Here is a 16,430-nt window from a genome sequence, read left to right as displayed (position 1 = left end):
ACACAGTTAGTCTGTTAATCATTTATGCACAAGTAATACATTTTTCCATGTTTGTCTTGCTGAGTATAATTAGCAAGAATGGTGTAAGTATAAATGTCACTCTGAGTATGCAAATATGTCCCTCTAGCAACCACTTTGGTGGGTTTGGAAGTTATGGTAGTTAATAAGGAATTGACACTAACCACATGATCAGTGACAACCAACTTTCTTGGTATTTTTGGAGCCAGCAAACTGACCTGTTTATCTGTTTGGGCATCCTCTGACACTGTTGGTGGTTCTTCACTGGGGAGCGGGACCAGTAACAAGCCCTGGGCCCGGTCCCAGTGCTGCAGAATGTGCTCCACCTGCATCTGGCTCTGCTCATATGCACTAAACTGAGATTGCAGCTCATCCACAGAAGACTGAATAGGGGAGCAGAAGCGGTTTGGAAAAAGAGAAAGAATATTACATATTACAGTCTAAGTGTAGTTGCAGGGATTAAATTTCATATTTTCAAAAGAAATAAAAACAATCCCTGCAGCAGACAGACATTAAAGAATGAGTCTCTCTCTCTCTGTTAATGTAGTTTTTTAAAACTTTTTATTTCCCAAATTTAATGAACAGAAAAAATGTGGCATGTGCAAAAGTCTGGGCACCCTACTCTTACTAAGTCAGTAGTCTGGCAGATATCACATTTTGCAAATATTGTTTGTGGCCAGCTGACAGTATTTCTATTCTTGATTGATGGATTTTCACCCTCTCTTCTGTGCAACTCACTTCGAGTTCTGAGATATTTTATGCTGCCTGGAAGACACACCATGTTAAAGATCCAGAGATTTTCAATGATGTTCAGGTCAGGGGGACTGTGAGGCCAAAAGCTTCAGCTTGTGTTTCTTGAGGTAATTCGTGGTAGATTTTGAGGTATGCTTTGGATCATTGTCCTGCTGTAGAAGCCATCCTCATTTCTTGACTGATATTTGACAGGACCTTTGCCTACAGAATTGCTTTTGTTTAGTGGAAGCTATTCTTCTCTCTCTCTGTGTAATGTTTCCTGTGCCACTGGCTGTCACACAACCCCAAAGCACAACATTTTCCACCCTCATACTACAACAGCCGGCAAGGTGGTTTACTAAGCACTGCATGGTACACTGCCAGACTTTTGCAACAAGTATAATACAATATGGGTCCATAGTGAGATTCAAGTAAAACATTTAAGAATGTGTAGTGTGTCACTGCGTTTACTCAGCAGTAAACCTACCTTTTCTCTCTCCAGCTTGTCCGTGGGTTGAGGAGACTCTGCATGTACTGCTACGGTTTCTTCTGACTGCTTTTGTAAATTAACAGCCTCTTTGTTATGATGGCCTGTAGAAGCAAAGAGCACCATATATCTGCAACTAACCAGTCAGATTACAATCTATACACTGCTGTTTACTGTATATTGTTCAAAGTATTCTTGGTAAAAATAATTTAAAACTTTACAGTGGTTGCACCTTCATTTAAATTGTGTTGCTCTCTTGCATCCACCAGTGATTCTTTAGAGTTGTTACCAGAAGATATCCTCTGTTTATTCAAAGCATCTGTTGACTGGAGAAGAAATGAAACAAATTAATTACATAGTCACTGAGTGGGAGACTAAGTAAGTGTCTATTTGCTGTGTATATGTGCTTATGGGAGCATGCATGTATTTTGGTTTACAATAGAGGACTGTTGGACTGGGATACATATACAGACCTGCTTTCCCTCTAGCAAGTTCTTCTTCTTTGACACGTCTTTATTATCCTTCTTTCCACCATTTTTAGTCTTAAACTTCTTCAACTCTTCATCTCTCACCCTCTTCATCTCCTCCTGTTGCCTCTTTTCCTCCTGCTCCTTCACTATTCGCTCAAGCTCCCTTATACACACACAGGCACACATACATACAGTACACAAGCAAAGTGTTATCTTTTTGTTTGCTGATTTTTGATGGCAGGACTTGAGGCTCTGTGGTGTGAATGACACCTGCCCACAAATGGAATGGAACAGATAGCTTTATATGGCAATTTTAGATTATGCAAATGATCAAGCCTCACAAATGCACACCTCGTCACAAACAGGTGGCATTCATCAGGCTGAAACAAACGTTTACACAGTTAATGAGAGTTTGGTGAATCCAACTTATAATACCCACATGAGTAAACCAAAAAAAAAAAAAAAAAGGTAAGGGAATTTCAGGATAGGAATGATGATGCCCAATGTGACTGCCCAACTTCCAGTCAGTACCTGAGTTTCTGCTGTTGGAGTTTCTCTCTGTGTTGCTGGATAATACGCTCTTTCTGCTCCTCTGACAGAGCATCATACTCCTCCTCATCCAGCTCCTGTAACCACTGCTCCTCCCTGTTTACTTTCTCCCTCTGCAGAGCCTCTGAAGGCAACACAAAGACAGTTCCACATATGGTATCATCAACCTTATTGCAAAGAAATAATAATATGGTAACTTCAAATATAAATCAATGTATGTGTGTGCTGGAGCATTTTTTACCTTCAGCTTCTGTCTGTGCTCTCTCCTGTGCCTTCAGAGCAGCATAGGAGTCAGACAAATTGACTACATAGATGTGTTTGCGGTTATTAAGGGCCTTAAGGACAACTTGCAGTGTGCTTGCCGCTGACTGGGTGAACACAGACTCCAGGCCGTCGATCACTATGCCACGGTGACAATCACTTAACTGTTATCACAATGACAACAACACCAAAAGCAATGACAATGAGAAGACAAAAAAGGTAAACATGACAAGTGAAACTCATGTAAAACTCAGCCTCTTTTAAAGGTTACACATAATACATATCATACATCTGCCAGTTTGCAGATAGTACAAATAGCTGTAAGCCTGTAACCTTCCATCCTGCTGACTGTGTCTTTTTGATGTACGCATCCTGAATTTCAATTCTAATCTGCACTCAACAATATGTAAGGTCTTGTGATACTGTCCCCAAATCAACTCTGTACTTTGAAACTTTTTGTCATGTGTCACACAATCTTCTACTACAATATGCTGTACAGACCATTGCTGCCATCTTTCTGAGTGATAGCATGTGTTACCTGAAATCTCTCTGCCAGGATGTCAGCCAGTAGTTGATCAGGTAGGAGACTGCTGAGTGTGATCACACCTCTCTCCTGAAGCAAAATCACACCAAAGGAACTGGTTCATTATATTTAATTATTAAACTGCATATATTTACAGTATTATTATTTTATGTTTTGTATATTCATATATTTTCTGATTTGGAGTATTTTGCTTGCAATGATACAGATGCATCCAGTAGCTTGAACTAATATGTATCTAAAAACAACAGTGATTAAACAGCTCTGTGTGATATTTTACTACAGATGACCAGAAGACTTAAGAAAATGTACCAGACAAAGGGCAATATGTGTTCTGTCAGTCTGCTTGGATCCATTTCCAGTGCTGTGGTCCTCACTGGGTTTTGGAGGACATTCCACAGTATCAAGGGAAGCTGGAGCTGAATTGGTAGCTGGATCTGAGGCTTCAAGATGTGCTGCATGTCCCAGTTCTGTGATGCTTTCATTGGCCTGAGCTGGAAGCAGGTAGTATATATTTATTTTCACCTTCATTTACCCATCCAAACTGAACACTTCTCATTCTCTTCTGAGGTGGTGTTATAATGCGTAATTACAAGCACTGTTCTGAGCTGTTCCCATGAACTGCTTAGGGATTAAATAATTCATTAAATGGCACACTGACAGTACAGGAAAGTTTTACTCATCTGTCAATCACAAGCCACATGTTTAACTTCTAGGCCACAGCAACTCCCCTTTGCATATGTATATATGATGCTTACCAGCCTCCTCAGCCTCCTTCTCAGCATACTCGGCTACAGCCAAGTCATAAAGTTGTCTTGCTGTCAAGCTAGCAGGTGAAGTACAATGTATCAGCGCATCCGTAACCACAGCATCAACACTCAGTCTTGCTCCTCCATAGTGACAAGTCAGAGCAGCTACTGTGCTGCTCTTATCTAGAAAGAGCAACAGGAAATATGGACCATTTTACCCATAGGTACTCATCATATCCATCTAACTGACTACAACGATTCAAGTTTTTTTTAAAGTCTTAATTTCACTTTTCCCAATTTACAGTTTTCACCTGTCAGTGGGGCTCCATACACAATAATAGCAATTCCTCTGCGGTTACGTGCAGCCAGAGCCTCAGGTGACAGATCAACACACATGTGGCGGGCAATTGCTCTGGAAACGGGGGTCATTTCTAGTTGTCCCAGTCTCCCACTGCTTACCTCTCTGATCATCTCTGAAATGACTGAATGCACAAATTACAAGCATTAGAAAGAAAGCCATGAGTTAAAAAAATCTTTAGGGACAATAAATTTAAAAGTGAAGCTGAATTGAAGCTAAATTGAATCTTACATAATCTACAAAGTACCTGAATTTTACTTTCCTCATGTCAGACTACTTTTATTAGCATGTTGAGTCTGCTTATGAAAGGGTTATACTCACATAATCCAGCTGGTTTCACAGTGTTAGTGGGTATTTCTTCCTCTTTGCTGTCTGGTTGTTGGGTATCATTTTGATTTGACCGCTTTTTTTCTTCCTGTGCGTCATCCTTCTCAGCTTCTTCTTTATCCAAGTCTTCCTTCAGCTCTGGTGCACACAGGTAGATTACATTAAAACAGGTAGGCGCTGATATAATATGCAGGTATGTGATTTCAATGCTTGTAGATGAGCATGAGTGTCTATGAATGCCTGAAGCTACCATCATCTTTCAGCTGAGAGCAATACTCCTTGTAGTAGTTGAGCAGTTCTGTGGGAAGACTTTCTCCAGGGACCCTGGGGGGCAGCAGTAATGTGTTGTTCTCATCATAACCTTGCATCAGACGCAAGATCTGCATTGGATGACATAAGAGATGAAAGGACAAAAAGAGAAACAGAGAGAAGAAAATGGAAACACTGAAAACAAAATGTTATAATGTGATAATTAGTCGGGGGACCACATGACGAGATAAGAAAAGACTGCACAGGAAGTGATGTTACTTTTTAAGGGCAGCTAATCTTTTGTTAGTTTCTGATTAGTTAAAGTATTGCGGTTAATATAAGAGCTAAGACTGACTGTGACCCTCTATGGTCGTTTCAAAAGATGGATAAAGGGCACAGGGAAGGATAGAGCATATCAACACATATTGCAATGTTCTACTGCTCAGTTAGAGATGCAAAATGATTGACTGAGTTCTAATATGTGGTTTAAACATATTAATTGGTATTGGCCGGTTTAGACAAGGGATGATTTCTTGCTTCACATGAAAGTGACCCTGTAATCCCTTTTAATGACACCACAAAAGTCATTGTAAAACCCTGACAAACATAAGTGTAGGATTACAGATTCCAATCTGGTTTGTGGCCTTGTTTCTTTCTTTCATGCAGAACTACCTTTTCTTCCTCGAGATACTGCGTGTCAAACTCCAAGGAGTAGAACTCAATGGGGAAAGAGCAGGGGTTTTTGACGGTGACCTCAGCTTCAACCTCAGTGCTGATAGGCAGGCAAGGCCCCAGCTCCAGCACCGATGGCAGGAACTCAAGTTGTGGCTCCCTACCCTGACCATGGGCTGTAATGAACACCTGCTGGGTGCTCTCAGCAACATGGACCACTAGCTGCCTGTTGTAAGCATGCTGTAAAGACATAGTGTATACAGTAAGTTGCTGAATTTATATTGTAAAACTAAAGTCTTCCACCATTTCATAAACGCAGTCACATAATGAAACAAACTCTAAAATCAGTTGATCCTTACCTCTTCAGCAGGGCTGAACTTTATCTGGACATTGACTCGTTCTCCAGGAGTCAGCGTGCCAGAAGAGGGAATCATCTCAAACACCACTGGAGGATGTCGCTGCTCCTGTAAGACTTTTTTACGCTGGTAAAGAGGCAGGAACTTATCTACCTGAGTGAGAGCAAGGACAGATGTAGGTGACACCTTGATGCATTTATGTCTTCATTTGTCTCTGTATGTCATGTAGATGTAGATTATGTTATGTGGACATTAAAATGTGCAAAAATGTTTGGAAATGTTCACCAAAATATCCATAAAATGACATTCATTTTACCTTTTTGAAAGGCTTAACTTCATCAGCTATTCTCCAGTGGCAGGGCACAGACTCATGATTGAATAGCTGCACTGCTTTCATCTGATGGGGAAGGTTATAAAACATAGGATTTAAAAGGTTTTTTAACAACAGCCCTCTCGTCTTTGTTAAGCAGAATAATTTTAGTTTAAGTTGTCTCAGTATACATGGTCTTTGTGCTGCTGTACTTCAACATGAAATCATTAATTACAGTATTAAGCTGGGGTTGATGTATAACTACACAAAGTTTAAGCTCTTCCAGTGAAAAACTTTGCAAGAAAAGTCCTTGGGAATGATCTACTTAATCTTATTTTACAGTAAACAATTGCAACATGTCACCACAGCAAGACGGTGTACCGGTCTCTCATTAATGATCCTCACTCAGTAGTGTTAAGCTGTATACAGCATTTGTGCTTTCCCCTACTTTTCTGTTCTTCCTCTACTGCATGTTGAAAACATAAAGTAAAATAAAATGGGCAGTAAATTTGTTTTGAATTGAGATTATAGAACACTATGTAATAGTATTGTAGTAGTATGCCATCTCATCATACTCTATTACCTGACACATGCCACACTGTACAGTGTCAAACAGCAGTGTATCTGTGGAAGCAGTAATGGCTGGCATAGTCACCACTGCACACAGCCGCACCTGCACCACGGGGCCACCTGCAACCTGCAAAACCAAAAATAATCATCTTAAGAACAAGGTCACAAGATGATTACCAAGGGACACAAGGACCCAATTACATTAACAGTAACAATGTTTGTGCACATGTACATGTTTATGTAGGCCCATGCTTACCTGTATTGGCATGACAACACGTATATCCCCCATCTGCAGTTTGGCTCCTTGAGGATCAAATTTAACTGTGAAAGTCTGTTTCTCGCCACAGGGCATGTTCTTCACTCTTTCAAATTCGGCACTGAAACCTTTGAAGAAACAGTACAATCAACGTTTTTTGTGCTTAATTGTCTCACAGTAACACTGAGATATCACATTTAATAAGAAAGAGAGATAAATAACTGAAAATGCTACAAGACAAGACAATTAATATATTGTATTACCTGTGCCAACAAGAGATTTGTGATTGGCATGGAAGGACACAGGTACTGATCCAGTATTGGTGACACTGACAATATGACTGAGGATTTTGCCAGGAATGACATAACCAAAATCCAGAATGTACTCTGGGAGCACGAATCTGGAGGAGTGGAAAGGGGGAGGAGTGGAGAGATAAATAAAACATCAATCAACAACCAACATCCACATCACACATACGTTTGTTTAATGAAGTAAAGCTTGCCAATATTTATTTATTTATAATACTATCATTCAATTCAAGTGATTGAAATTAATTGTTTAAAACTAATTGAAATAGTTATTCAAGTTTTGGTTTTGCATGTGTGAGGTTTTTTTTTCAGTTTCATAGTTTTTTGCCTTTAGCATCAACTTGACTATTTTATGTATCCCAGTTTGTAGTATATATCCATGAAACAATGGCTCAAAATGTGCTTTGAGTGAACAGCAAATGCACTCCATGACATCCACCAATTTGCAAGTTCTACAGAACAAAAACATATCCAGCCAGATATTATTCATTAACCAAATACCCTTTGAATTCCATAACACAGTTTTCACACAGTTCTCACTTCAGTCCACTGAGTGGACCATCTGTTAAACCACAGTGTGGTGTGTGTGTGTGTGTCTGCATGTGTTTTTACATACTTGCTAAGTTTGTACCACTTTCTGGAGGAACTCTCTGAGTCTCTGAGTTCCAGCAAGCTACCAGTCACAGCAAGAGCATTCTGTTTAACCAATACTCTTTCAATCTCCATGTGAAGCAGCTCTTCATACTGGAGGCAGCATGCCAAAAAGGGAAAGGGAGAGGGAGACAAAAGACAAAGTTACTGAAAAAAATACTGAGAAGTTACATAAGCAATCAGTACATTCTGACAGGTACTCTGAGACCAATAATTTAAGGTACCCCCAAATGTATTTTTTACTAGTCATAGTGAATGATAACTAATTCAGTTTTGTTATTGTATCTACAAATATTTTCAGATATAACTTTATGTGATGCAAAGAAGCAAAGGATGCTGGTGTTGTAAAGCAAAGCTGGCTCCATGACCTCAGAGGATCTCATAATCAAGAGATTTGTGGTTGAGAGCTTTGAAGTTTACAGATTCAGAGTGATCCATTGCCCACGTCAATATTTCTTACAAGCACTGGTGCAGCGAAGATGGAAATTACATGCACAGTATTGATATCTTTAACAAGAGGTGAACCGATCAGAATGACTAAATCTAAATATGCCTACAATTACAATACATAGTATATCCCCACCAGTCAGAATAGTAGCTGAAGATATCCCAGATCTGTCCCTTTAAAACTGCATAAGCTTTTTGTTGAAATCTTAAGAGGAATTTTCACTAGAATTAATTATACCTCCAGACACCTTCATTTTTTTACTTTATAGCTCCAGTGCTATATATTATATTGACTGATGCATTTTGGCAAGTATTGTTGCTTAAGGTATCCAAAATGGTAATTAAGATACATAACTGTAAGGAATTAAAGTGTCAAATAATGAACCATGCAGCTTAATAGCATGCATAGCTTCAGTCTACCAACCCATTCCAGGGGATGGATCCCTCCTCTATTAAATCATTGCTCTCACTAGATTAATTGTAATTGCAGATGTCTTAAATTATAATAATGACCAGTCACAGTGTAATTATGACTTGATAATGCATTTATAGATGTGTAAAAATTATAATGGAGACTCAAGCAAAAACAAATCACTTTTCTATCCTCTTCCCTTATTTTTTCACCATAACATCAGACAGAAAGTCACCAAGGTCATGTTTTTTTGTGGGTAAGGTGGTGATGTTGCCAATTTGTCACTTTTTACACAGGTAATTCAGATTCTGTAGAGGAGCATAGCCTTTATCCTTATCTGTGGAGAAAATGTCTGCATTTTCACTGCAGAGGTTAGGAGAAATAGCAGAGATGTCACTGAGACAACACATAAAACCATCAATAAATACTGAGGGGTGGACAGAACATAGCAATTTCCATTGTGATTCAGTGGTACTTGTCTGGCTGAATAGGACTGACTAGAAAATCAATATAAAGATAAGAAGAAGGGAAAGCCCTGCAAAATGCGCTTGTTACTAACAGCAGAGATGTAGTAGTACTGCCTTACCCATGTGGGAAAACAATATATTTGGTATAGGTGCAGCATCCTGTCTATGCACAACACATTAGCACAATTATTTCCTCATATACTGTTTTTTTTTTTTTTTTATGAACATAAAACATGAAAAACTAACTAACCTAACCAACAGTTTAGTATTAAGGTGTTGTTTAGAACAAACATAATGTTCTCAATATTTTATGAGAAAATGCTTTCATTTTTTTCTTTTTTTTACGACATTACATCAATGTTATTAATTTAGTCACTAACTGTGAGTGTGCAGCTGTCCTCTGTTGCTGCTCCTCCACCAGTGGTAAGCCCATTCATAAGCTCCTCTTTGACTCCATTTGCCTCCAGTGCTGCTCTGGCCTGCTGCACCACATCACCGTAGCACTCCTCAGCTGCAAGGGAATCATAGTGTCATATCAGTGCAGACATAGACATATTGAGAGTTTGTGTCTCAATATTTATTAGCATGGTGATTATTAGTAAGACCAGTCCTCACTGCTAGATTTTAGATCAATACTTTCTGCTATAGAAGTCTTAGAAAATACAACAGCAAAATGTGGATTACCTACAGTACTAGAGGCTAGATTCTGTTCTAATGGAAAGCTCTGTTCTGTAGCTGACCCTGTTCTCTGGCAATACCCTGATGGGGATGAATAAACTATTACATGTTAAGCACCCTCTAGCTTACTGCTATGAGTTTGTCCATTACATTACATATATGCATTTTTCTTTACACTATCTGACATCATAGTTGTATTGGGGGCAAACAGAACAAATATACAATTTAGTACACTGCAAGCTAATAAATAGATTTAAAGAAACTTGCATATTGCTTTGTGAATCCTCATCCTTTGGCTTGTTGGGTAAGGATACAATCATATCTGTGTCTGAGTGCACGTCTATACATACACAGGTCTCGTGGCAAGTTGAGGCTGACCCTTGGGAACACTCCCTCTCCAGTCACAGTGATATCCTGTGGGGGTAAGAAAGCCACCTGCAGCTGAAGCCGCCTCTTCGAACACTTCAGGGGTGCCAGGGAGGTAAAACACACGCAGGCATTGCTCCGCACCAGCATCAATGTAACCCTGACACACACAGATGCACACAACAATAGACAAAAACCCCATACATGATGAATGACCCCTACACATCTGAAATTACCCCAATATAAGCTCACCAAGGTGGGGATGACCACGAGCTGGCCAGGTCTGATCTTCTCCCCCTCCTCAATCAGCACATTGCCTTTTTGCTGCCTTGCATCTGGCTGCTGCTCTTCCTCCTCCAGGGCCCTCCTCTGTCCCCCTGCCTCCTCTTCGGCTACATCCTTCCCCTCCTTTTGAGGGTGTATGATGCTGAATTTGAATCCAACCTTGCCAGTATTCCTTAGGGTTACCTCCAGCTTCTGCTACATGATCAAAAAGCTGGAACAAAAAGAGCGAGACTGAGGGGTGAGAGACAACCCTGGTCCTTTTAAAACTGTCAGTACTTTAATATTCATTGAAGATCATGTTAATTAATTTGGCAAACAAAAATTCTAGAAAAACTACTCCATCTAGTGTTTAGGTGGAGTGTTTGCCTTATAGAGTGGTACCAGAAACAAATAGGTTTTCTAGAAATGCATGCATGATGTTGGCCTTTGGTACCAAATGGTTTATGGTAATAACCTTATCATGAAGATAAGGTGGAAAGAAGAAGAATGGTTACTCTGATTTTGGCACATAGGAACTGTTTTTGAGTGTTAAAAGTGAAAAAGTAAGAGGCAGACAGAGAGACAAACAGAAAAAGTGATTAAAAATGTTGCTCAAAATCTGGGACAGTTTACAGCTGGCCACATATGCATCAAAAAGGGGGGGTTGTTTCAGGACTTCCTAACCACAATGGATAAATTCAATTTAGTATATACAAGACAACAACACAGAGAGCAAGAGATGGAGGAAGAAAGAGAGAAAAGAAAGCAAGAGAGAATAGTGCTGAACAGACAGGAAGGTCAGAGAAATGTTCTGCTGAATTGCTCATCTCAACTAAATCAAAAATCAATATGTCCTTGTTTTGAATATCAATGATAACTGGTACGGATGGCTTGCATACTAAAAGAGGGAATGGAAGTACAAAAGACCAGACTGTGAAAAACTACACAGTAATATGCAAAGTTAATGTGATTCCTCTCACCAGTGTTTTTAGTGTGAATGAATAGGTAAAATACTTGATGCAGCTGATATCATGTCCCTAAATAATTTGTGCACTAGTAACATACAAGCACTTATTTGACAATCTGTCCCTCAGCATTAGATTCTGTGATATCAGAAAAAAAAACTACATCAGTGCAGCACATCCAACACACAGTCTCAAACAAATCTCTTTAGGGCTGTCAGTGTCATTTTGAAAATAGCAAAAATCTAATTAGTTTTGTCTGAGATATCATGTGTCACACATGGATGAGCAACCAGATGGCAAAGTAAGAATGAGAACAAGATCAAGATAACAAAACAACAAGAAGGCAAATTAACACAAAATAATGGAGAGTAGTTTAAATATAGCAGAGGAGGGTTTTGCCTCGACATAAGCCCCCCAAGCGGCGGTAAATCCTCCCTCCCTTGCCATTATACTCTCTAACTCCAGTTACAGCCTTTATCCTAGCCTCAGAAATCTGTACATAGTAAGATGAAACATAATAATTTGACTGATGGAACTTGTTTGGATAAAAAACTTAGAAGTAAACTCAGGGTGACAGAGCCCTGTATATCTACCTGCAGACCAAAGTCGACGTGGGTGAAATCAAGGCTGTAGCTGGTTACTGATGCTTCTCCTCTGAGTTTGATTTCATATGTTGGCCCTTTTTTCACATGGCACTGAGCTACCACCTCTCTGCTGATGTGTTCATGGCCGTAGAAAGAGAATGTGACTAGCTGCTTGTCCCCAGGTTGCAGATGACCATACATTGGCAAGACATCAAATATCTAGAGATATAAAAAGAAAATCATTAAATCATACAGCATTATTTCTCTTTTTTTGCTGATTCTTCCAACGAGCTGCTACTGAGCTACTCCCTTTAATGTAATGGTTTGACATTTTGACATTTTTGCTCTTGTGTCATGAGTTAGATGAGAAGGTCAGTACCAGTCTAACATGTACAAAGATTGCAGTGTTAAAACAACCAGCTGTGGTTTTACAGGGGATAATGTGCTGTGATAATGTGAGGTCACTGTGAGATTGAAATTGTTCCAACATCCAAACCCCCATAAAAGTACAACTTAATCTTTTAACACTCTGGATTTTGTACAGAATAAAAAAAAAACAGGACATGACATGTTAATTAACAAAATGCAGAGGTTCTGGTTGGCAGATTTTCTGGACAGAGCTATGCTAGCAGTTTCCCCTTCCTTCCATTCTTTATGAAGTGAAGATAACTATATCCAAGGTCCAGCTTTGACAGATATTTGGTATTCATCTGCTCTTGGCAAGAAGGCAGATGTGCTGTATTTCCCAAGATGTTCACCGGTTCCTTTATGCTCTAGTATTTCAGAACATTCCTCATCTATAGTCTGCATTAGTGGTTTGTACTACTGAAATGATTGCAGAAACATTTAGTCAACTAATCACTGACTTCATCAATATATACATTTTTTTTCTGGATTGTTGATCAGGCAGACATACATACATTCTTTAATAATGTATACACTATAAGCAGATTTTTTTTGATTGATTTATCAATAAAAACGTTTATGGTTGCAGCCCTGATTGAGTTACATACACACAGATGATCACTTTAGTAAGGGAAATGTTGTAAATACTATAAGTTATAAATTGGGGAACTTTCTAAAGATCCTCAACACTCTATTACATCAAAGCATGAAGTAGAGATACTCTACACACTGACAGCAGAGAGGAGAATACCCACACTGAGGTTTATAATGGAAAAATGTGTGTGTCTGTGTGTTTGTGTGAATGGCATGTGTGGCATGTGCATGTGTGTTTACCTCCACAATAATAGCACCGCAGCATACAGAGTAACTTTCCCATTAGCTGCTGTTAGCTTCTCTCCTTCTCCCTGACAACCTGGGAATCTCAGTGACCCTGATTTGTTTACATGTGAGTATTTGCCTACCTCTTCCACACACACAGGGCGCTGTGTGCTGTTCTGTTCACATACACCTGGCCTGGGGTTGAGAGGAACTGGAAAGACAGGTGATGGAGTTCTAGAGGAACCCCTCTCTTCCTCAGGCTCATTTTCTGGATTTTTCTGCCCCTCCTCTTCCTCTAGCGTCTCTCTATGTCAGTGAAACAATGATTAAACATCACTGATGCTGAATATTCATTTTCCTCACAATGAAAGCCAAACTGTATAAACAGACATGCAATACTGCAAAGCTCTAACAATGAGAAGAGGCTATAAATATGAATTAAACCATGTTCTAGCTTCATAGTCAAATGACAACCTCAAAATGGCCACGAGGTATCTACACAGAAAGTGCCACCAAGAGTAAATTACTACAATCTATTGTATTTTCAATAAATCATTAACACAGATTGTAAAACCCAAGTGAAGAAGAAAATCTTTAGCACCCACACCCCAAAGAACTCTCATTTTTTCTCTCTGTTCTACTCTCTACTTCCCTGTGGGATCAGACTGGGTGCATCCATCAAGTTAATTAAACAGAGTGTTCTATAATTAAGAGGAATTTTAATAGGCAAGCAGCAGGAAACAGGTCAGGATAGATTGCAGTGAAGTGCTGAATAAACATGGAGGAGAAAGAAAGAGATTTAGTGAGTGAAGCCATCTCAAAGTTGGACTGGACAAGTTCTATATTAAATCACTGAACGCTGGCTATGTTATTTCCATAGTGTGTGTGTGTGTGTGTGTGTGTGTGGCTGAGTGCTTCAGGGTGTTCATACATGTAAGGCAACACTTAAGTGTATGCATACATTTGACAGAGTGCCCAAGAATGTGCTGGTGTGTCATCACTGGATGACAGTGATGCAACCAGCAGGGGGCACTGTTGTGTACTCAATCTAAGCTGACCTTATGTCTGGCCTTGGGAATCACTAATTGGTAGTTTCTAGGCAATTTAAGATGTGGTGGTCAACAAATACTGTAGGTTAACAGGGTGCTTTTTGGTGTCTAAGAGTTTGTAAGAGCCCATAAAAACCCTTTGGCCCCATGTGGAAAGAATAGATGGAGGAGAGAGATGTGGGTCCTCTAAGAAAGAGTTTAAACCCACTGGTGCAAACAGAGGAACAGATGGTGAGACAGCAGATGATGACTCTGCAAGAGCTCAGCTCAAAACAGAAATAGCCTACTCTGACATTCTCATATCTGTCTCTCTTTCCTCCATCTATTCTCTCCTTCATGCACACCACGGATGTGACTGTGTTTTCCTATGTTCAGCCTCACTAAAGCTCTACACATCAAAGCCTACTGAACCACAAACATCTCACTTCCAGCAGTCTGTCAGGGAAAAAAAAAGGAGCACTGGGGGGAGTTTGACGCAGAAAAACTTAGTGGTACAGACAAATGGCTACTGGGGTTTCAGTTTGTGAGTCAGTGTGTGTGTGTGTGTGAGAGAGAGAGAGAGAGTGAGAGAGAGATTGACAGACAGAGAGATTTGTTTTATTATTTGTTATGCACTTTTTAGTGATATTTTTACAACTAAAAATACTCAAACAAGGATAGGCACTTTCCCATCCAAATGAGCCTTTTCAAAGACTGTGTCATTTTGATTGTGTTATGAAAATAAGAATTTCAGAATGAATATAAGAGAAATTCTATTTATTTAACATTTTATATTTTGTTTTTTCTGTACAGCTACAATTTGCATTCTTTTTCTCTTTTTTTATTATTATTTATGATTTATTGTCCATGTTTGTGTGTATATCTTTAGGTAGAACTATATACACTTTCACTGATGCTTTCAAACGAAAATGTCTCGATCACACATACAAGTCAAGAAGAAAATACAGGTATGCAGGGATTCTTTGTGCACAAAGTAACCAGCTTACATTACAATGCAAAAACAGGAAACTCAAATTATTAGTTATTTGAAAAAGTAACATTCCAGGTTTAAAAGACTGAACGCATGGCCTTAGAAGTTACTCCAGCATCTCTATATCATCATTGCTTTAGTCCCTCTGTATATCTTGGCTTAAACTCAACATTCTCTGAAGCACCTATTGTACATATTCATATTCCTATTCCTATAGTCCATCATGCACAACTACAGTACAAATAAAAAGGGTAGAATGAGCGTAAGCTTTCTAGTTTCCTTCTTGCTGATTTGGTCCCAAAGACAGAGAAGTTACAGTATTTAAATGTATTGTACTCCCTCTGTCTATCACTGGGATAGATGGACTGAAAAGCGTTAGCTCTATTGAAATTCCCTTCTCCAAGGACTGCGGTGTAATTACTGATAGGGATGTAATTAGCTGAACATGGCTAGATAGTGCAGGTTTTGTGAGCAAGAAAGAGTGAATTGAGAGAGGGTGTATGCGCACAGACTGAGGTCTCCATTTAATTAGCAAGATGGCCTGTGAGACAGATTGTTAAGCGAGGTTGCATTCTAAGATGGAGAGGATGAAGAAAGAGAAGAGAAGAGCAGGTTGATAAGGATTAGGTAGAGAGTAGAAGCGCAGGCAAAGGAAGCAGCGGAGAAGGAAACAAAGGAGGAAAATGAAAAAAAAGATAAATAGGCAATGTAAAACCCTAAGATGAGGACAAGGAGAGAAGTAAAAAGGAAGACTACAAATAGATAAAAGAGGGTGAAGGAAAAAAGACAGTAGAGGGTGATAAATCTTGTAGAGCAATAGAAGTTGGTCGGTTCAAGGCCATGGGCAGGCAGACTACTATCGTATTCACAGTCCACTTGCAAGGGAGGGAAGCTAAAGCAAAGGCTCGGGAGAGGCACACTGTAGCGTTTTTAAAGTACACAATCAGTAGATTTGTCTTCCCCAGACAATTTATAATGGATTTGGCTTTCAATTCAGAGGGTTAAATGTATAGCTACAGCAATAACTTATCCCCAAGGACAGTTTTAATATATGGCTGAGATCCATTCTGTTCTTGTCCCTGAATCTTGTCTATTCAGGATCCTACTTTTTATCTTACTCAGATTAAATGTTTTAATACA

At 39.3% G+C, this 16,430-nt stretch overlaps 1 protein-coding gene across 1 annotated transcript in view; it reads right to left on the bottom strand.

Moving 5' to 3' along the window:
• hydin (HYDIN axonemal central pair apparatus protein) overlaps nucleotides 1–16,430 on the bottom strand; it is a 65,621-nt gene that overhangs the window by 20,075 nt on the left and 29,116 nt on the right. The window contains 26 exon segments of the mRNA XM_051073345.1: nucleotides 237–401; nucleotides 1,238–1,341; nucleotides 1,470–1,563; nucleotides 1,711–1,870; nucleotides 2,239–2,380; nucleotides 2,498–2,681; nucleotides 3,056–3,130; nucleotides 3,371–3,552; nucleotides 3,817–3,990; nucleotides 4,119–4,289; nucleotides 4,487–4,630; nucleotides 4,743–4,872; nucleotides 5,414–5,653; nucleotides 5,773–5,922; nucleotides 6,086–6,166; nucleotides 6,663–6,776; nucleotides 6,906–7,033; nucleotides 7,169–7,305; nucleotides 7,830–7,957; nucleotides 9,571–9,701; nucleotides 10,219–10,321; nucleotides 10,323–10,394; nucleotides 10,487–10,705; nucleotides 10,707–10,730; nucleotides 12,057–12,266; nucleotides 13,415–13,577. Of these exon segments, the coding sequence (XP_050929302.1) occupies nucleotides 237–401; nucleotides 1,238–1,341; nucleotides 1,470–1,563; nucleotides 1,711–1,870; nucleotides 2,239–2,380; nucleotides 2,498–2,681; nucleotides 3,056–3,130; nucleotides 3,371–3,552; nucleotides 3,817–3,990; nucleotides 4,119–4,289; nucleotides 4,487–4,630; nucleotides 4,743–4,872; nucleotides 5,414–5,653; nucleotides 5,773–5,922; nucleotides 6,086–6,166; nucleotides 6,663–6,776; nucleotides 6,906–7,033; nucleotides 7,169–7,305; nucleotides 7,830–7,957; nucleotides 9,571–9,701; nucleotides 10,219–10,321; nucleotides 10,323–10,394; nucleotides 10,487–10,705; nucleotides 10,707–10,730; nucleotides 12,057–12,266; nucleotides 13,415–13,577 (3,625 nt within the window).

The sequence above is a fragment of the Lates calcarifer genome, linkage group LG10 (assembly GCF_001640805.2).
Source record: "Lates calcarifer isolate ASB-BC8 linkage group LG10, TLL_Latcal_v3, whole genome shotgun sequence".
NCBI lineage: Eukaryota > Metazoa > Chordata > Actinopteri > Centropomidae > Lates > Lates calcarifer.
The sequence above is the reverse complement of the archived record's forward strand: the minus strand, read 5'-3'. Positions and strand labels throughout refer to the sequence as shown.